Below are 21,827 nucleotides of genomic sequence, written 5' to 3'. Positions count from 1 at the left end.
GGGCCATCGGGTTCTTGGTCACCTCCCTGATCAAGGCCCTTCTCCCTCTTGCTCAGTTTGGCCGGGCGGCCAGCTCTAGGAAGTGTCCTTCCATTTAAGAATGATGGAGGCCACTGTGTTCTTGGGGACCTTGAATGCTGCAGACATTTTTTTGGTACCCTTCCCCAGATCTGTGCCTCGACACAATCCTGTCTCAGAGCTCTACAGACAATTCCTTGAAACCTCATGGCTTGGTTTTTGCTCTGACATGCACTGTCAACTGTGGGACCTTATATAGACAGCCTTTCCAAATCATGTACAATCAATTGAATTTACCACAGGGGGACTCCAAGTTGYAGAAACATCATAGTTATCAATGGAAACAGAATGCTCAATTTTGAGTCTCATAACAAAGGGTCTGAATACTTATGCAAAACATTTTATTTTATTTCAAACAACCTGTTTTCGCTTTGTCATTATTGGGTATTGTGTGTAGATTTATGAGAAAAATWAATCCTCAATTTTAGAATACGTCTGTAATGTAACAATGTGGGAAAAGTTAAGGGGTCTGAATACTTTCCGAATGCACTGTATATGGAAAAATACACGTTTTAAAATGTCGACCAATTGATTGGTCGAAAGAACAGATTTTTTTYCGACCAAGGTTTTCTTATCGGGGACAGCCCTAACTACATATTGGAATGAAATATACAATTCCAACACGCAAACCCCATGAACCCGAATTCTCCCAGTGTTTCGAAGGAGGATTGTAGTAGGCTGTAACAGCTGTGGAGACGTGCAGTCCGTCAGTCTAATGGTGTGCCACAGTAACGGCACCCCGCCCTTTTCCTGCCTCCCTGGCTGGCACTCACCCACCCCACAACACAAAGTCACAGTCAATTCCCCCTACCTCCAGGCACTGTAAAATGTGCTATTTTAGGAGAACTTTCCATGAGCTATGGGAACAGGCCCATTTGATAGTCTTATGCCCATTTTATGTGGGTGGGTGAATGGGTGTGTTGGTGTGTGGGTGTTTTTTTTCTTGTGGGCTAATGACGTCTGTCTTTTTTGGTATGTTTGCCGGTCTTTGTAAGGTTGTCTGTGTGTGTGTGTGTGTGTGTTATCCTAGTGAGTGTTAGTGTTGTACTCTCCTCAGTTTGGAGCCTGGCCTGGTGCTTGTCTTGTGGCCAGTAGGGCCCTCCTGCAGGGTCACTTATCTGGACGCTCTACATTCCTCAGGATTTGTAACGTCTGCCCCACAGCCCGCCAGACCGAGACCACGCCATGCTGCTATTGTTAACACAACCGTCCCAGTTTGGAGAATTGGTTGAACTTTTCACCCAAARAAAGGACTACTTTTCGTCTTGGCTCATGGGATTCTGCTAGTTCTCACCTCTACTGCTACAGTTTCTAGCTTGCGTTGGGTTTTAGTCAAACCTTTTTGTTCACAAGCTATTTGCCTTGTTTGTAGCTTGACCTGGGTAAATCCCACAGACCATCTCTGCTCTACGGCCCATTTGGAGCCTGCGCTGGATCTGTAACCCCTCTAGTTTTGACAGCCTATCATACCATACACTGCTAGCCTCATTAGCTAATGGCTATACTACTGTTAGCTCTGTTTCCCTGTTGCTTTAGCCGTGCTAGCTTTGACCTTGTCCACTCCTAGATGGGCCTTCCCTGTGAGTTCTCTTCTTTGGCTCATGCGGTGCCTGGCCATGTTGATGTGTTGTGCAGTTTATGACCCCTTTTAGCTCACGTAGCCGGCTAGCTTCACTCTCGCGCTGCTAGCTCCAGCGCCGGTACTGTATTCCCAGGTTGCGTGTGTCCATGCTAGCCATGCTATCTTTTTGTTTGGTGACTTCACTGACTTGCAATTTGACCTTGCTAACTCATGACTACCGTGGCTCGGGGTTGCCTTCAGTTACAGCCGTCTCTAACCGGGTCACCCATCTCCGGGAAATGTTTGACCAGTCAGAGCGAGCGACGGGGGGGGGTCAGTGTCGCGTTACTCCAAGACCGCAGGGAATTCATCCCGATCTGGAAGKGAAATGGACAGGGGGTTATTAAGTCCACTGGAATGGAAATATGCAAACATGTCTATGTTAGAGAAGGTGGTGGGGTTGGCTGGTTCCTCRCTGGGCTGGAGGTCTGTCTGGCAGGTCCACACACAGTTCAGTCATTCATCACGTTGGGTGAAAGGTCCTGAACAGTCACACCCTATCCCCATTAATAATCCCACCTCCTGAATCCAAGTTTTTAACAGGGGGAGGGGACCGGTAACTTTAGCAATGTAGAAGCAACAGTCATTTCTTCATACTTTGATCCGAATATCATCCAATCTTGAAAAACATGATTTTGACTGTCCGTGGTCTTGTTTGGAGACGAGGAAATGCTGTGAATGTGTGGGCTTTCACATAGGGGTTTGTGTGTTTACATCTKTCAACATAATGATGTGAATGATTCAGCCATTTTTTTAGTTTCTGGAAAAGCACACCATGCAGTGTAAGGAAGGTTCCTCGCCTGGTGCACAGTCTTTACCCGAGATGATTCACACTATGATATATGGGTAATGATTTGAACCGATCMGGTTGTTCCTTTTCAAGATCAGATGACTTGTCAGCGACAACATACTAGGCGAAGTAATAATAGCCTCAATCTCGTGCATTTCAAAGCACACAAGTGTTTATTTCCTGGGGCCACCCWTACGGAGAATGTATGCACGCATGTCAGTAAGTCGCTGTGGATAAAAGCGGCTGCTAAATGGCTATTATTRTTATTTATATGGAAGTAATGGCGTGGAGAAATGACCAGCTGTCTTGTTTGTGTCCAGAATATACTACTGGTATGACGAGAGGGGGAAGAAGACAAAGTGCACCGCACCTCAGTACGTCGACTTCGTCATGAGTCTGGTGCAGAAGCTGGTCACAGACGACGACATCTTTCCTACGAAATACGGTGAGTTTAAGCTCTGGTCCACGCCCGCAGCGCCACGCTGTGGTCAGTCTGCAGCACTGCAGCCTCTCCCTGGTTCTCTGACATCAAACTGAAGCTGGGATTTTGAACTGTGCCACTGCTGCCCTCTACTGGCTCCAATTAAGTAATGTGTTGAATGGTTATTTGTTTTGGCACTTCATAGCTGTCTTGGCATTGTGATAGTAGCTTCTTTTTAAATCAGAACGGTAATGCTAGCACCAAATAATTTCTAAACTTGCTCTTCTCTCTGTCTCTCCGTGCAGGCAAAGAGTTCCCCAACGCGTTTGAGTCTTTGGTAAAGAAGATCTGCCGGTATCTGTTCCACGTCCTGGCTCACCTCTTCTGGGCACACTTTAAGGAGACAGTCGCCCTGGATCTACAGGGCCACTTGAACACTCTGTACGCACATTTCATTGTTTTCGTAAGGGAATTCAACCTGGTCGACCCCAAGGAGACCTGTATCATGGAYGACCTGTCCGAAATCCTCTGCGCCCCCGCGCCCCCAGCGCCTGCCGCCCCTTCCTCCCCCACCTCGGCCCCTTCCCCCTCCTCACACAACCATGTGACGGAGAGATGAGCAGGGGTTGCCGCGAGAAGCAGCCCCGGGAAGGAGGTGGTAGATGATAAAGATAGAGGAGAGATGTGGAAACAGAATGCCTGGTGCCCTTCCTAGGCTTCTGGCTTCAGCAGCAGGACCTGGAGACCTTCCACTACCCTTATATTTCGCTATGACGCCAGCCAGCCGGAAGGATCCAGGGGGGAGGGTTTTTTGGGGGGTAGGGGGGGGGGTGTTGTCATGCCAACAGGAATTGGCGTCAGCATGTTCCTCCCAGGGGCAAATCCCTCCCATCTGCTCTGCAATTTAAACTAGGAACTAACTATGTGTAATGTTTTATTTGACTTTTATTCTATTTTGTTTTATTTTTCTCATTTGAGGACAGTGCGTCTGTTTGCCCTTTCCTCCCTCTGTCCTCTGCCTAAAGTATAGTTCAGGATGGTGGCTCTGCTTTGCTTGGACATACTATTGTAAAGTGTTGTTATTGTGTGGAGGAAAGGCGACTCTATTATCGTATTGGCTCTTTGCTCCCCCCTAGTGGTGGGAGGATTGAAGGGGGACGGTCACTACGCTGGCCTATAGGGAGCCATGTAACTGCCTGGTGGGCAATACTAGCCAATCACTGTTTGGGTTGTTAATCTTGGGATGATTCAAGTGCTTCCTACTCAGGACCTGAGAGAACACAAGTCACTGCTGCCAGAGAGAAGTACTCTATTTTTCTCATTCTCTCTGTCCTACAAAACTTCTCCCAGTCCTTTATATATTACAGTTGTCATTCTGGTATTACTCTAGTCAGGTAATCACCTGATGTACCCCTCTTTAACAGCTCCATCCCAGAGGCCACCCATAGAGGGCAGTATAGACAGGGTGGCACTGCCACACAAGCAGGGAGATGGAGAAGAAGATATAAAGATTGTATATTAGATATTTAATCTGACCAGACATGTTACTACAAGACAAACTGGTTCCCATTATTTGAGTACAGGGAGGGTGGTGGAGACCTCTTCCCCAGGGAAGAGAGCTGTTTGCTGTGGGTACGGTACAGCGGCAGCCCCCCTGCCCCCTCCAGCAGCACAGGAGAAGGACAAAGACATTGGTTATGTCTGCACGCCCAAAAAGAAGGGAGGAAAGGAGGAGAGAGGATACGTGTGGGGGTGTTTGCTGTTCTGTATTGCGGAACAAGCCCCACCGTCTCTTGACGATACCCCCCCCCCCCATCCCCTTATCTTTTGGTTTTGATTTTCCCTTTCAAATGTACTTTTTTTTTTTCTTATCAAAGATGAAACTAGTTCATGAAAAATAATGGCATCCTTACACATGTATAGACAAATGCACAGTCTGCTTCAACTTCACTGTACAGAGAGCGGCAAGCTCAATCCGTCTGACATAGCCTCTGTATCAAGGAGGATTTGGGTTTATAGTTCTTCTTTTTTATTTATATATATTTTATTTTTTTGCAGGGTTCTTCAGTTCTGGCTTTCATTTTTATGTATTTTAATTATTAACTAAGTTAAAAGCAATTTAATATTTTAAACTCTGCGGATAATAATCGAATAAAAGACAAATGCCGCTCGGTCTCATGTTGTCTTCTGTCAACGTGGTGGTGGTGGTGATGACTAAGTTGATGTGTGGCGTGCATAGTAACTTGACAAGGAGGTTCTCCTCTGCATATCATCCATACACACACACACACACACATACTGTACAGTACATGTCAACAGGCATTCCTTTATTTCCAAGTCAAGCTTTGCATAAGACAATATGACGTTTTTACCATACAAGAGCATCATTATGTAGATCAGCGCTGGGCAAGTCCTTGAGGGCCACAGTGTCTGCTATTGTTTTCATGCAGGGTCAGATGAAAAGCCTGCAATGAGCCCAGTTGTCCAGGAGGAGTGTTGGGCACCAGTCTACTACACACACGCTGGTCTGTGCCTTCAAACTGGATAATTGCATAGCTTTGTATAATGTTACAAATCTATCCAACTGTGTTCCATCATGCATATGTTTTCATTGAGCACCCTGAGTATATGAAGGTATTTGATACGTGCATATTCTGGGATTGATAGAACRGAAAGATGTTCAGGCCCCTAAAATCCCCTAACGCTTTCAGGTAATAGTCAATTTAACATTGCAGTATGTAGGGGCACATGGCTATAAGGCTACAATACTTGATCCTGGTCTTGACTTAAAACCCACAGGGTGTGCAGGGTTGTGTTCTAGCCCAACACTGGATTCATCTAATCATATAGTCCTTGGTTGAAGTAGGTGTGTGCTGGGCTAGAACACACGTGCACACCTTGTGGGTCCCATTGCCCAGAATCAGAACATCATAAACAGCATTTCTGTAATATTACAAAAATATCCATGAAAATGTTATTGGTAACAAAAATCTAAATTTCATATACAAAACACATTGGCACTATCCACTCCTTTTATTCAAGTTGTCTATTTAGGCTAGTGGGCTGATGGTGCTTTGACGCTTTATGCGCCTTCTCACCGACGGCCGCGGGGTGGAGTGCTCGTGCAGTTTAAACCGGGCGATGCCTCCGTCCTCATCCAGTTTCTTGGCACTGCAGCTGGGTGTCGRTACTCTAATCGCGTTACCGAATTTGGAGTAGTCTACCGCGTACGTGCCCTCTTCCTCGGTTATAGTGGGCACAAAGCGCTGCCCCCACAGTATCTCCTCGGACAGGTAGGATGTACGGGCCTGGGTGGTTATCCCCGTGGTCTCCACCACCCCCTCCAGCACCACTATCACCTCGATGTCATTCTTTTGTAAGTCCGCTGGTGACAGCTCATAGAGCGGGCTGTCTTTGTTGATAATGTGACATATGATAAGAGGGGCCACCAGGAAAATACCGTTGGTCCCCACGGGGTTGTCCATGTGAATGTCGATCTGGTCCAGGGGGACMACCTCGCCCTCCGGAGTGGTGCTGCGCCTTACCACCTGCATCCGCACGGTGGCGCTGATGATCATGCTCTTCCTCAGGTCCCCTAAACGGATCATAAAGCAGAGCCTGTTATTTCGGATGGAAATGACAGCGTGCTTGCTGAAGATCAGCGTCTCGGCGCGCCGGTTCGCCTGTGCCGTCTTCATAAAGATACACCCCAGCATGATGGCGTTAATCAACAAGCCCACGATGTTCTGAATGATGAGGACCACTATGGCGGACAAGCATTCCTCTGTGACCATGCGTCCACCGAACCCGATGGTCACCTGTACCTCTATGGAGAAAAGGAAAGCGGAGGAGAAGGAGTGGATGTCCGTTACGCAAGGGACAAAGTCGTCACCTTTTTGATCCAGGTCGCCGTGTGCAAAGGCAATGAGCCACCACGCCATCGCAAACAGCAGCCAGCTGCATAGAAACGACATGGTGAAAATGATAAGTGTGTGAAGCCATTTTAGATCCACTAAAGTGGTGAAAACATCCTGTAGGAACCGTCCTTGTTCGCGAATGTTCGTGTGGGCCACATTACAAGTTCCGTTTTTGGCAACGAACCGAGCCTTCCGTGCTTTCCCCTTGAATTTAGGCTGCTGGACATCCTCAGCCAAGCGGGTCAGCAAGTAGTCGTCAGGGACCAGTCCTTTTCGGGACAACATAGTGCTCCCATAGCCTACTATTCACCGCGGGACCACTTGCCAACGATTAAGCAGATTAGCTACCGCTTCTTGATTAAAATCTATAGGCTAATTTCCTCTTCTCATGTGCGTCTTCTAACCGAAGGCGACTGCCCGTGAAAGTYCTCTTCCGAATGACCGCAGCTGCCAGAGGAAGAGTGTTGCTCTGTCATCTAGTTTCTAAAAGTATGTGAGCTCTTCACATTGCCCCGTTCCAGATCAGGCAGGCGCACCACCATAGCCGCCCAGGTCCCATGAGAAGATTCTGCATTCAGCTGCCGCTGTCAGTCACGCAACTGCAACTCGATAGTAGCCAACCGTCGCAATTGACGCACTGGGCTGGCACGCTTGTCCCTCGATTAATGTACATATAATTCCTACCTATAAAATGGTAGATAAATCACAACAGCAGTGGTTTATGCAGAACAAACCGTTCTTTCTTTACACATTACTCCATCTGTAGGCTAATATGAGACATCTCAATGCCTGGATTATGCTGGTGGCATAAATTAACTTAATCTAGTTAAATTGTTTAACTCCAATAGTTTATTTCTGGAACGTTGTTACATAGGGTCAATTCAGGAAGAGTGGCAAATCATATAAACTGGGTCAATTTAATCCTGACGCGTTTATTTATTGGTCTGACAAGAGAAAGTCAAAACTATTGTTACTAAACCCTTGCAGAGAAACCACATGATCAAAGTCACATCACTTCATTGGTGTGACATCACAGTGGGGGGCAGAGCAAGCTTCAAACAGGAAGTTCACCCAGCGAAGCACACTGGAAAATCAGTGATATAGTTGTCTTTCTGTTTTGATGTTGAGGTGATAAAACCGTCAGAAATAATGCACTGTRCCAAATTGGTGCATACTATGCACTGGTGCATCAAAATACCTTTTAAAAAGTTGCCAATATTTTGTKTCAGTTTTGTAATTCAGTATTTTTTTTTAGTTGTCCTGCTTTACCAACCATAGCTTCCTAAAAAGCTAGTTACAGTGGGACAGTCTTATAGGCTTTTCCAATGGTGGAGGAAAGAGATCCAGTTTACACTAGGGACCCCTAATGTAAGGGTTCTGGTTCTTGTAGTACTACACTAAACAAACCTAAAGCTTACCTTGACTTGGAAGAGTTCCAGTGTTGTGTTGGAAAGTCATAGCCAGCTAGCTAACATAGCATCCCTCTGTTTGTGCAGGGTTTTTCAGCAGGCTAAACTGGCTAGCTGCATTTGCTAGCTAAGTAAGTAAAACTGAAAGTTTAAAAAAACAATACTGACAATTTCTCTCTTGCTTCTCCATTTTGGAAGAAATTAATTTGTTCAAAACTGTTCAACTACTGTCTTTCTCTCTCTTTGAGTCAGCTCACCACATTGTATGCACTGCAGTGCTAGCTAGCTAGTTTATGCTTTCGGTACTAGATTAATTCTCTGATCCTTTGATTGGGTGGACAACATGTCAGTTCATGCTGCAAGAGCTCTGATAGGTTGGAGGACGTCCTCTGGAAGTTGTCATAATTACTGTGTAAGTCTATGGAAGGGGGTGAGAACCATGAGTCTCCTAGGTTTTGTATTGTAGTCCATGTACCCAGAAGAGGACGGAAGCTAGCTGTCCTCCKGCTACACCATGGTGCTRCCCTACAGWRKGSTGYTGWKGMKGCTGYWRTMMTYCTTTGCAAAATAGTGTGTTTTAATCTATTATTTGGTGACGTGATTATATTTRGTGTAGTTTTATCTAAAAAGGATAACTGGATTCATCAGTCCAGAAAACACATTTCCACTGCTCCAGAGTCCAATGGTGGCAAGCTTTACATCATTCCAGCAGACACTTGGCATTGCGCATGGTGATCTTAGGCTTGTGTGCAGCAGCTCGGCCATGGAAACACATTTCATGAAGCTCCTGACGAACAGTTCTTGCGCTGACGTTGCTTCCAGAGGCAGTTTGGAACTCGGGTGGTGCGTGTTGTAACCGAGGAAGGACGATTTTTACGTGCTACACGCTTCAGCACTCTTCGGTCTCGTTCTGTGAGCTTGGGTGGCCTACCACTTTGTTGCTGAGCTGTTGTTGCTCCTAGACGTTTGCACTTAATAATAACAGCACCTACAGTTGACCGGGGCAGCTCTAGCAGGGCAGAAATTTGAAGACCTGACTTATTGGAACGGTGGCATCCTATGACRGTGCCACATTGAAAGTCACTGAGCTCTTCAGTAAGACCATTCTAATGCCAATTTTGGACTATGGAGATCGCATGGCTGTGTGCTAGATTTTATACACCTGTCAGCGACGGGTGTGGCTGAAATAGCTGAATCCACTCATTTGAAGGGGTGGCTACAGACTTTTGTGTATATATAGTATACCTTAAAAAAAAGAACGTAGGGGCATGGATCAGAAAACCAGTCAGTATCTGGTGTAACCACCACTTGCTTCATGCAGACCGACAAATATCCATAGCATAAAGTTGAACAGGCTGTTGATTGTGGCCTGTGGAAAGTTTTCCCACTCCTCTTCAATGGCTGTGCGAAGTTTCTGGATATTGGCGAGAACTGGAACACTGTTGTACACGTTGATCCAGAGCATCCCAAACATGCTCAATGGGTAACATGTCTGGTGAGTATTTAGTCCAGAGTGAGTATGCAGATATTTTCAGCTTCCAGGAATTGTGTACAGATCCTTGAGACATGAGGCTGTGCATTATCATTCTGAAACATGAGGTGATTGCGGCAGAGGAATGGCACGACAATGGGCCTCTGGATCTTGTCACAGAATCTCTGTGCATTCAGATTACCATAGATAAAATGCAATTGTGTTCGTTGTCCATAGCTTATGCCTACCCATACCATAACCCCACCGTCACCATGGGGCACTCTGTTCACAATGTTGACGTCAGCAAACCGCCCGCCCACACGACGCCATACACGCTTGAATGCCATCTGCCCGGTACAGTTGAAACCGGGATTCATCTGTGAAGACCACATTTCTCAAGCAGGCCAGTGGTCATCAAGGGTGAGCATTTGCACACAAGTTGGTTAGACATCAAACTGCAGTCAGGTCAAGAACCTGGTGAGGACAAAGAGCACGCAGATGAGCTTATTTGAGACGGTTTCTGACAGTAGGTGCAGAAATACTTTGGTTTTGCAAACCCACAGTTTCATCAGCTTTCAGAAATTAACATTCAAKTTTCTGACAACAGCTCTGGTAGACATTCCTGCAGTCAGCATGCCAATTTCACACTGTGTGTGACAAAACTGCACATTTTAGAGTGGCCTTTTATTGTCACCAGCACAAGGTGCACCTGCGTAATGATTGTGCCGTTTAATCAGCTTCTTGATATGCTACAACTRTCAGGTGGATGGATTATCTTGGCAAAAGAGAAATGCTCACTAACAGGGATGTAAATGTACATGTGTGCACAACATTTGAGAGAAATAAGCTTTTGTGCGTATGGAACATTTCTGGGATCTTTTATTTCAGCTCATGAAACATGGGACCAACACTTTACATGTTACGTTTATATTTTTGTTCAGTATATATATATACACACAGTACCAGTCAAAATTTTTGACACCTACTCATTCAAGGGATTTAGTTTATTTTTACTATTTTCTACATTGTAGAATAATAGTGAAGACATCAAAAAAGTGTTAAACAAATCAAAATATATTGTATAAGTAGCCACCCTTTGCCTTGATGACKGCTTTGCACACTCTTGGCATTCTCTCAACCAGCTTCACCTGGAATACTTTTCCAACAGTCTTGAAGGAGTTCCCACATATGCTGAGCACTTGTTGGCTGCTTTTCCTTCACTCTTTCAGTCCAACTCACCCAAACCATCTCAATTGGGTTGAGGTCGGGTGATGCATAGGAGGCCAGGTCATCTGATGCAGCACTCCATCACTTCCTTCTTGGTCAAATAGCTCTAACACAGCCTGGAGGTGTGTTGGGTCATTGTCCTGTTGAAAAACAAATGATAGTCCACTAAGCTGAAAACAGATGTGATGGCATATCGCTGAAGAATGCTGTGGTAGCCATGCTCTTGGCATTCTAAATAAATCACTGACAGTGTCACCAGCAAAGCAACCCGACAACATCACACCTCCTCCTCCATGCTTCACGGTGGGAACCACACCGTCTGCGTCTCACAAAGACACGGCGGTTGGAACCAAAAATCTCATTTGTTCTCATCAGACCAAAGGACAGATTTCCGGTCTAATGTCCGTTGTTCGTGTTTCTTGGCCCAAGCAAGTCTCTTCTTTTTGGTGTCCTTTCATAGTGGTTCTTTGCAGCAATTCGACCATGAAGGCCTGATTCACGCAGTCTCCTCTGAACAGTTGATGTTGAGATGTGTCTGTTACTTGAACTCAGTGAAGCATTTATTTGGGCTGCATTTTCTGAGGCTGGTAACACTAATTAACTTATCCTCTGCAGCAGAACTAACTCTGGGTCTTCTTTCCTGTGACGGTCCTCATGAGAGCCAGTTTCATCATAGCACTTGGTGGTTTTTTGTGACTGCACTTGAAAGAACTTAAAGTTCTTGAAATGTTCCGCATTGACTGACCTTCATGTCTTAAAGTAATGATGGACTGTAATTTCTCTTTGCTTATTTTAACAGTTCTTGCCATAAATATGTACTTGGTATTTGACCAAATGGGGCTATCTCTGTATACCAACCCTACCTTGTCACAACACAACTGATGTGTTCAAATGCATTAAGGGAGGAAATTCCAAAATTAACTTATAACAAGGCACAACTGTTAATTGAAATGCATTCCAGGTCACTACCTCATGAAGCTAGTTGAGAGAATGCCAAGAGTGTGCAAATATGTCAAGGCAAAGGGTGGCTACTTTGAACAATCTCAAATATAAAATATTTTGATTTGTTTAACACTTTTTTTAGTTACTACATGATTCCATAGTTGTGATGTCTTCACTATTATTCTACAATGTAGAAAATAGTAAAAATAAAGAAAAACCCTGGAATGAGTAGGTGTGTCCAAACTTTTGACTGGTACTGTATATATTGCKCATTTTTTATTGTACAATTTCTGAGTGAATTCAGAAACAGTGGGATTCTTTTKGGATTTCAGTCTTCTGTCACCTCTTCAGACATCTATCCAACATATTAGCCCAACACATATCTTTCGGAAATTCTCAGATGTTTGCTAATCACACAAAATTGAATTGTCATTAGGGAACAATTAGGACTATAATAATGGTGTCCCAGTTTATCTAACCTGCTGTCCCAGTCTAYCAAATGCAAACTGAAAATATGGTTGACTCAGTGTACACAAACGGGCGTGTCATGCCCCCTGTGAAGATAAAAAAGTGTTTGTGTGATTAGGAAACATCTTGAGGATTTCAGAATTGTATCATGTGTTGGGTTAACATGTTGGATAGATGTCTGAAGAGGTTACAGAAGACGGAAATGCATTCCCAATTCACCCTAGAAGGTTATTCATCCATTCCCAAAGATAGACATTCTTCCCAAATACTAATGACAATACATTGACAAGAACATAATTAGGCAACACACTAAACAATTTTTATCTCGGATAGTAGGCCTAAACATACACAATCTCAGTCCCTCTCATGCTGTTTACAAGGCTACGATTCACGTCCTAAATTTTGGTTTCTGACACGTTAATGTCGCAGTCACGACACACAAAACCCATGCTGAACTGGATTCACATTTTCAGGAAGCCAATGGGTGCTGGGGTCTCCATAACAAACCAGGGGACTCCATACATGTTCATTWTATTAACCTTGGCACTCCCATAAACATTACCAACTGCTTGGAGGAGACTGAAATGTGTGTGACCTGGGATGCGTTCAGCACTAGGCAACGTTTTGGAACGTTCAGATAGAAATATGCTATATAGAACAAACGTGCATCTCTGACCTGTAGAATAAGGAATCACGTCGGGTCTATTCGTTTCATTYCTGTCTGCAACGTTCGACAATGTTTGGCTATTGAACGTGGCCCTAGAGAGTCAAAAGGGTGTCCGGCCCCCTAGCATCCAATCAGGGCTCACATGTCGGAGAGTGCGAGGCCGGTTTATGGTAGTGGTGAACGACTCCATGCTTCTCAGCTACTATTGACTGTAGGTGCGTTCCTCTGCCCAGGCGTTGGTGGCGCATGCCAGAGCTTATGCCTGGAGAGGTATTTTACATATCACCTAACCACATATGTTATAGCAATCTGGTGCCCGACGGCACAGTCGATGATKTGGCACGCAACCGTTGGTTGATGCATGCAACGTCTGAGCAGGGGAATGCCACCCATTTCTAGATCAACCCCAGAGTCAATTAGTGTCATTCTGACCCAGCCTTCCACAGCTGAATCATTGCTCTGTACAGTGTGAGGTCACACAAATCTACCTTCCTGTCACTAAACTGTATGCAAAACACTGCTGCACAATGAGTATTTATGTTTTTTTATTAACAAAGAATGAACTTTTTATGTACGAATATCATACAGAATTAGAAAATAAAATTATAGTATATAACCCATGGTACAATTGCACTTTGGAATGTCCTCCCCTCTTTGTCCTCTGTCACTTGTCCGCCTTGACGAAGGAGGCGAAGACACTGTCCTCTTTCTCCAGCAGCGCCTGGGGTCTGTCGTATTCTAGAATGAGMCCTCTCTTCATCACTATCACCAGGTCTGCTTTCAGGATGGTGTGGACACGATGCTGAGTAAAGAGAGAAAGAAAAAAGTAGACAGAAATAAACAGATTAGGTTAAAAAGAAATACAAACGTTTTCAACAACTTCCGTGTTTTGACATTCAGGGTTACATAGATTACAAATATATATGCTAGGCACATGGGGGGGAAATCCGAGCTGAGTTAAGCGTGCGTAAATGGGAACGTAATTCCCTTTTCATGCACTTTTCTCTCTACGCGTATTCATTCAGACCTAGAATTTAAGCATGAGAATAACAAGCATGCTATTCGTTTGGGTTCGAGATCAAAGAAATGAAGGTGTAGCGGAGGTGTGTCTACAGACACACCATATTCTGACCTTTACTTAATTCCCTCAGAATTCCACCACTAATACAATTTAACGCGAGAGGAAATCATGAATGGAGGTCGAGCGAACCTGCTGGTTCCAWGTRGAAAAAGCATTTACTTCCTTTTYCCCCCAATAGAAATAAAAGCATTATACATGCGCTGTCATTTATAAATTGATAAGAGTTAGAAGAACTAGGATTAGAAATACACATAGCAATTGTTTTAGATWMTTTTTCCTTGTGAAACCAGTCATATGGAAGCAAACTGAAAATCAWATCAACATGACGAATTGCGGSCCCTTTTCCACARTGAAGCAGGCTATAAATAGCTGTGCCGTTTGTAAGCGTATGCCCTCATAATTTATAGGGATTAAATTTGGAGACCCAAGCTATAGGCTTCTGTAGCGCCGAACCTGCCGAGTTGATTTATGAAAGCACTTTAGAATGTTTTAATTATAYGCCCGGCCTTTTCTCATTTTTATTTTACAATTTGTATCATATTAAATATTAGCCACTATCGGGAGCCATCTGTACCTGGCTATCTTCCTCGAGGACCAGAGTTCTGCACCAGAACTGTAAATAATGTCTCCTAGGGTTCTCTCGCAATCTCACTTTCCCATGGGAAACCACCATATATGGCTGCCTGGTAGTCACTTTTGACTCTTGATATTCTAACTTAAGATAATAAAAAGCATATTTGCTCCCACAGAATACAGTCCAATAGAAGAAAAAAAAAACAGCGGCCCTCCAGCACTGCACTACCAGTTCAGATTGTTATATGTCTATGTTACCCAGTTCTACCTATGCTATATCTACACTCCCCTCCGTATGCATTTGGAAAGTGAAGCTACAATTTAAAATTTGCTCTATAATCCACCATTTTGGATTGAAGATCAAAYGTTTCATATGAGGCGACAGTACATACGGCCCCTTTTATTTGAGGGTATTTTCATACCTGTTTATAAATGAAAGCATTTGAAGAAGTSAAAAGTATTTGGACAAATTCACCTATAGAGTATTAAAGTAGTCAAAAGTTCAGTATTTGGTCCTATATTCCTAGCAYGCAATGACTAGATCAAGTGTGTGACTCTACAAACTTGCTGGATGCATTTGCAGTTTGTTTCGGTTGTGTTATGTTTCGCCCAATAGGAACTGAATGGTGAATGATGACTGGAGTCATTTCCTTTCTAAGTGAGTAGATATGATATTTCTGGACACATAAATTAATCCTGATAGTGCCATGATTCCGAAAAATCATCAATGAATCACGAATAATGAGGATTGAGAAAGTTACAGAGGCTACAACAAAAGATGCTAACCTCTCACCATCACCAATAACGGGAGATGAACATTGTTTGGGGGGGGGGTATTTTTGTCCCTCTGTAACTTCCTCACTTTTTATCATCCATAATCATGGTAGAATCCACACTAATGTAGACGTGTTGAGAAACATCTATTCTTATTCTCAACATTCTATTCTTAAAAATGACACAATACATTATTCATTCTATTCCTATTGGGCAAAACATAATCCGAAACAACCAAAACAAGCTGTAAATGCATCCAACAATTTTGTAGAGTCACAAGTTTGATGTAGTCACTGGGTGTGTCTGAGCAGTAAGTCTAACGAAGACGACTGGACCAAATGCGGCGAGTGAAGTCGGGAGAGGTGCATYTGTGATAGCCGAAAGTCAGACACTGTAGTGGTTTTCCGACGGCATGGCTCAGATCAACATGGCAGTGTCAACATAGCTGCTACTGTTTATAAAACTTTTCTATACCCCCATATCACTCAAACTGAAAATATAACGTGTGTACAATTAATTGATACGATTTCAAATATACATTTAATTTGTAAACCCYGTAGCTTTAGAATCACGGCAAAGTTGGTTCCTGTTTCAGTCACTTCTTTGGCCACGTTCGCGTGGGTCAAACCAAAACACCCTAACGACTAACCAAATAGAGCCTCCCACAATGCAGGTGATGGCTGCATGGTGCAGTTGGTGAAAAGCGACTTGAAGGCGACTTCATCAAAAACTACATTACAAAAATCTTGTGATTAAAGGTCAAGTTCAAGCAGTCGACATGTGATACAATTTTTATACCCATAATGCAACACACTTTGAAAGACAGTGACCAACGACGGTCACCGCCTTGACAAAAGTGATCCGCTCGAACGCAACCATTGTGGGCCAGGAAAATAGGACCAAATACTTTAACAGTACTTTAACACACTAGAAGTGACTTTGTCCAAATACTTRTGACTTCTTCCAATTGGGGGACTAAGTACATAGTGCTTTCATTTCTAAACGGTAAAATAGATGTGTATGAAAATACACAAAAATAAAAAGGTGACATTCTGTACTGTCGCCTCGTATGGAACATTTGATCTCAAATCCAAAATGGTAGAGTATAGAGCCACATTTCACTGTCCAAAAACATACGGAGGGGAGGGCATGTCACAACCTCTCAAGCATTTGGATTACACAAGACGAAGGTCATAGCAGAAGATACTTACTGCTATAGTAACCACTGTTCTATCRGCGAAGGCAGTCATCACCACCTTCTGTAAGATGCTTTCCTGTGGGCACAATACAAAACAAACACAAAGTCAGAAGAAGAATAGGAAACGCTTACAACATGATAGACTTACATCCATGATTCTTACGCACAGAGCTCACTGTACTTACAAAAAAGGTCAAATAGTTTGTGCCTTCACTATTTCATTACAACATGTTTTATATTACGTCACGTGCTAAACACAAGTAATACCAGCGAGTCACATGATTACTAGAGTCAAGAGTTAGAGGCCCAGAATTCAGTGTAATGATTCCCTAGTTTACATTATCAACAGCAGAATTTCCACCTAAGCCTTTATGTCAACCCAAAACATCACTCCTCTTCACTCTAATGCTGTCCGATCCCTCTGCTGCGCTATTATCTCCCATTTAAGATATGCTCCATTTCCCCAGGGTTACCGCTGCGCTACTGTGAGCCAGTGTAGGCCCGTCACTGTGACAGGCAATTTAAGTGTGTGTGCGTGAATGTGCTCGTGTACGTGTGTGTGTGTGTGTGTGTGTGCAGCCAGCGTGCTGCAGTGAAAGGAACCTATTTAGGAAACCCCATTTCCTCCCTCCCACTGATTCCCCTTGGGTTCTCTTATACTCCTACCCCCTTTAAATGCATACCTCTATTCTCCCCGTTCATCTTTTCAATCAATTACTTTATCCTCTCGTTTTCACTCAACATATCCCCTCCTCCCCGTTTGCCGTTCACCCACCCTCAGCCTCCTCCACACTCGCACTCTCTCCTCTCCACATTCTCCCCTCCCAACTCACCCTCTGCCTTCCCATTCCACCTTATCTCGTCGTTTTACCATTCTGCCACACACACACACACACGTCTCACCGTGGCCATGTCTATAGAGGCTGTGGCTTCATCCATGATGAGGATGCTAGACTTCCTGACGAAGGCTCTGGCCAGACAGAAGAGCTGTCTCTGGCCCTGGCTGAAGTTCTCCCCTCCCTCTGTCACTGTGGCGTCTGCAACACAACAAATATTATCGCCATAATACTGGACTTACTGCACGATACATATCTTTAGCCTGAGAGAACATTTGTATTACAATGACATTACATGACCTACAAAAACATCACATAAATATTGGTAGACTTGTGCTTGACCCCATGAAAATGGATTTGTCAACTCAGTCAAATGAATTGACCTTTTATCTGGCTGGTCAATGATAAATATCAAATCAAACATTTAGCAACATTCAGTCTCTACATCTCTCTGTCACTGTCCAGTGTACATAGCCACCACACACACACTCTGATATTTCTTAATCTCTTGTTTCCTTCTTTCTTGGGATCACTTGTGTATTAGTATTGTACTGTTAGACATTTRMTRCTGGARGTAGGAACACAAGCATTTCGCTKCACCTGCTTTAACATCTGCTAATCTGGCTACGCGACAAATCCACTTTGATTTGACACACTTTCTCCGTCGTAACTTGGGTACATCATGTGCGATAATTTCCTGCAGCCATTAGTCAGCGAGAGCAGAAAGAGAGAGAGAGAGTCTAAAGTTTGAAGCTAGCTGCCCTAACATCTTACAGCCACGATACAGAATGTACTCTAGGCTGGAGCTAGCTGCCCTAACATCTTACAGCACGAGTAACAATGATATGACTCTAGGCTAGAGCTAGCTGCCCTAGACATCTTACAGCCACGATACTACAGAATGTACTCTAGGCTAGAGCTAGCTGCCCTAGACTCTTACAGCCACGATACAGAAATGTACTCTAGGTAGAGCTAGCTAGCCAGCCTAACATCTTACAGCACATACAGATGTAATTCTAGGCTAGAGCTTGAGCTGCTCAGCTAACATCCTTTACGCCACGATACAGAATGTACTCTAGGCTAGAGCTAGCTGCCCTAACATCTTACAGCCACGATACAGAATGTACTCTAGGCTAGAGCTAGCTGACACATCCAACTGATCAGACAATGGGTGAGAGGACGCGCGATTGGTCAAGGCACCACTGCTCTCAAACCACCTTCATCTATCTTAACCAACCAGCAGGGTTGATCTGGGGTCAACTCAGAGCGGTTGCTGCACTGCTATACTGCTTTCCAAATCATACAGTATATAATGTTGTTGAGACCGATACATCTACATCTCATTAAGCTCCAGCTCTCAGCTCATATCTCTGAACGAGCTACGGTAGAACTTCAGAGCACGCACACACACACACACACACTTACCCAGTCCTCCTGGTAGGGTCTTGACTACAGGTTTTAGCTGAGCGATGTCCAGAGCCTCCCACAGCATGTCATCAGTAGCCTTCATCTCTGGGTCCAGGTTAAACCTGATGATCACACACACACACTGACAGAGTCATACACTCAACAACAACAAAAAGGTTCTTGAGGGGTTCTTTGTCAGAGGTGAGGGTGATGTGTAAGCCTTTTTTGGGGCATATCAGGAAGGGGGTTTTAACTGCTGTGATGGTTGTGAAGAACCATCCTGTTYTTTCYCTCTCTACCACGAWTWYCTWTATTCCATGAAATGCTACACTTAAAAAGTTACTGCAGTTTTACGCCACACTACAGGCAACTGGTTGCAGTGAAAGTACGGTAAACAACAACCAGTTACTGAATGTTGTGTATTTGGGGCTGCAGGTAGCCTAGTGGTTAGAGCGTTGGACTAGTAACCGAACTGTCGTTCTRCCCCTGAACAAGGCAGGTGTTCCTGGGCCGTCATTGAAAATAAGATTTTGTTCTTAACTGACTTGCCTAGTTAAATAAAGGTCAAATTAAAACATTTGTGCCAACTGTCAGTGGAAGTGTTGTACCAGTTTAAGTGGTTGACATTTTAACAATGTCAGTTCTGCAATTATTGTAAGAGCATGTGACAATAAAGAGCTGCACTGTGAAGAGGTTACTGTGCATTACATCACCGTAACTTAATGGCAGTTAGTTGCATGGAAGTAGCTGCAAATKTTGCATAAACTAACTGATAACCAGCTATTTGAATATCCAGTAACTGCTAGYAACTTAGTTACAACTAGCTGCCAGTACCATCCTGTACTTTCACAGAACTTTTCTGATTACGAGCTAGCTTAACATTAGTTGACAACTACTAAGCTTTTTTTGTGGTGCRCACACTTGGGACCCAGCCTCACCTGGCCTCAATATCTTGGTTGACAGCAAACAGACTTTTCTGTCACACCATCAGGCCAGTGAGCATGACATACATCAGCACATTAAATTGCTGTGAAATTTACAATAATTACTTGCAGCCAGCTGACAGTAAATTATTGCAAAATAAACATGAACTTCCTGGTGACCAACTGCCATTAAGTTACTGGAAAATTAACAGTGCAGCTCTTGATTGTCACACACTCTTACAAAGATTGTAGAACTGGGAGTGGACAAATGAACCGTCATCAACATAATGATAAAACAACTTAAACTGGTACAACACTTCCACTAATGGTTGGTACAAATACAATATATTTTAGACCATGCCCCCAAATATGCTAATTGGGSGGCATGCCCCCACCTACATTTCAAAGTGCAGTAATGATTTAATGCCTTTTTTTTGTTACAGCCTGAATAAAATAGATACATTTTGTCCCTGGCCTACACACAACACTGTCAAAGTGGAATTGAAATGAAAAGCTGAAATTTCAGGAGTTAAAATGCACATAACAAGTCACATAATAAGTTGCATGTACCTCTTCGGGTTGGAGGTAAAATTAGTGTGGTTAACGTAGTGGCACTTTTTGAATGAAGAACCTTCTGTGTAGCCCCACAGGCAGTACAAATACTGTTGTATGGTCGGCTCTCTGTGTCGAATTCAAACACAGATTTAGACCAATCAAGGGGACCTAGGTTGAGTTTTTCCATATCTTCGTAAATGAAGGTGCACCTATGGGTTTTAATGTTGTGCTGTGGAAAAAAAAAGCATGATACATTGAATATCCCTTTGAGGGAGTTAATTAATTTACACTTTGGATTGTGTTTGTAATCAATACACTTCCAGGTCACTTACAAAGATGCAGGCCGTTCTTTCCATAACTCAGTTTTCTGTAGTAGGCAGGGGGTGTCGCAAAGTCAAATGATGGACGTCGGAGGAGCCAAATTAAAAAATTAGCGTACAAGCGGGCCGAGGGCCGTGACTTTGTTCGAATGTTCATTGAAAAAATTTTATGTAATATGGCGCATAAGTCTACGAAACCTAATTGAACCTTACTAATAATACCTAACAAATATTATTCAAATAATCAGATAAATAAAGCAATACTTCTTATGGCTCTGTCAGGTAATCTTTAATTTTTTTCTAACAGACGACGAAAAGAACAAAATTTGTCCGTTTATATAAAAATCGCACCATAAACTGATGAACATTAAATGAAAGAAACCGGTATTCAAGAGGCACCATCAGAAGCCTAGATTAGTGTTTCTGAGAATTTTTAGCAAAAGTGGAACTACAATATATGTACTTCAAAGATAAAAAACAATATATAGCAATGTGTTCTATCATAATCCACTTCAACTGAATATTTATTGAAATATAATTGGGAATTGAAAATACAATAAAACTAATAGTGCGAAAAAATCTATATAAATAATACAATAAACAAATCACTTGTTTAAGGAGATTGAGTAACCATGCAGTGAAAACGAGAATATGTTTAAACTTTGAACTTTTAAACTTGAACTAGTAAAAACTCCTGAAATATTATGTGAATTGCAATAGTAAATGTTCACTTGTATGAAGGATTTTATGAGAGTCAATACGTGTGTGTGCGTTGTCCATCTTTCCACAATGTTCATCACAGTTTTGGTGTGTATAAGGCTTCTGAAGCTGAGGACATCCTCAGAAAATTAAGTGGACGGTGTTATCAGCAGTAAGTCGACTTCTGTGTGACTGTTTGGTTCAGCATTCTATCAAAGCAAACTTCGGTTCACAATAATTTTAATCTCATGCAGTTTTATTTGATGAATCCACTCCTCCTCCTTAAATGGCTTCGTGCTGATTTAGCGTCTCTTCTTGCTCAAAATAAAACTGGCCTTGAGCAGCAGCCTATGGCCTTGTATTTGGCCTTTTGTTGACCAGAGCTGTCGAAGGATTTGTAGGCCTCGTTTTAATTTCCTTCTGCGCTTTTGTAGCCTTTGTTCCATGTCC

The 21,827-nt window shown here is 43.4% G+C and overlaps 3 protein-coding genes across 7 annotated transcripts in view; 1 reads left to right on the top strand and 2 right to left on the bottom strand.

Annotated features, from left to right (window-relative positions):
- Positions 1-5,078, top strand: part of LOC111962154 (MOB kinase activator 2) — a 94,389-nt gene extending 89,311 nt beyond the window's left edge. For all 5 annotated transcript variants that reach the window (XM_023985017.2, XM_070442953.1, XM_023985015.2 and 2 more), the window contains exons 4-5: positions 2,810-2,934; positions 3,216-5,078. In XM_023985017.2, the coding sequence (XP_023840785.1) occupies positions 2,810-2,934; positions 3,216-3,529 (439 nt within the window). In that variant the 3' untranslated portion in view covers positions 3,530-5,078. The remainder of the gene's footprint in view (positions 1-2,809; positions 2,935-3,215) is intronic.
- Positions 5,079-5,211: 133 nt separating this feature from the next.
- LOC111962153 (ATP-sensitive inward rectifier potassium channel 11-like) lies at positions 5,212-7,866 on the bottom strand. The gene has a single exon (XM_023985012.2). It carries the CDS (start codon positions 7,110-7,112, stop codon positions 5,961-5,963), a length of 1,152 nt encoding a protein of 383 aa, XP_023840780.1. The 5' UTR covers positions 7,113-7,866; the 3' UTR covers positions 5,212-5,960.
- Positions 7,867-13,539: 5,673 nt separating this feature from the next.
- LOC111962152 (ATP-binding cassette sub-family C member 8-like) overlaps positions 13,540-21,827 on the bottom strand; it is a 141,341-nt gene continuing 133,053 nt past the window's right edge. The window contains 4 exon segments of the mRNA XM_070442952.1: positions 13,540-13,813; positions 16,651-16,713; positions 17,541-17,674; positions 18,899-19,002. Of these exon segments, the coding sequence (XP_070299053.1) occupies positions 13,676-13,813; positions 16,651-16,713; positions 17,541-17,674; positions 18,899-19,002 (439 nt within the window). The 3' untranslated portion in view covers positions 13,540-13,675.

This window comes from Salvelinus sp. IW2-2015, linkage group LG4q.1:29, assembly GCF_002910315.2.
Source record: "Salvelinus sp. IW2-2015 linkage group LG4q.1:29, ASM291031v2, whole genome shotgun sequence".
NCBI classification, from domain to species: domain Eukaryota; kingdom Metazoa; phylum Chordata; class Actinopteri; order Salmoniformes; family Salmonidae; genus Salvelinus; species Salvelinus sp. IW2-2015.
Note: the sequence above shows the minus strand (reverse complement) of the source record. Positions and strands in the feature narration are given on the sequence as shown.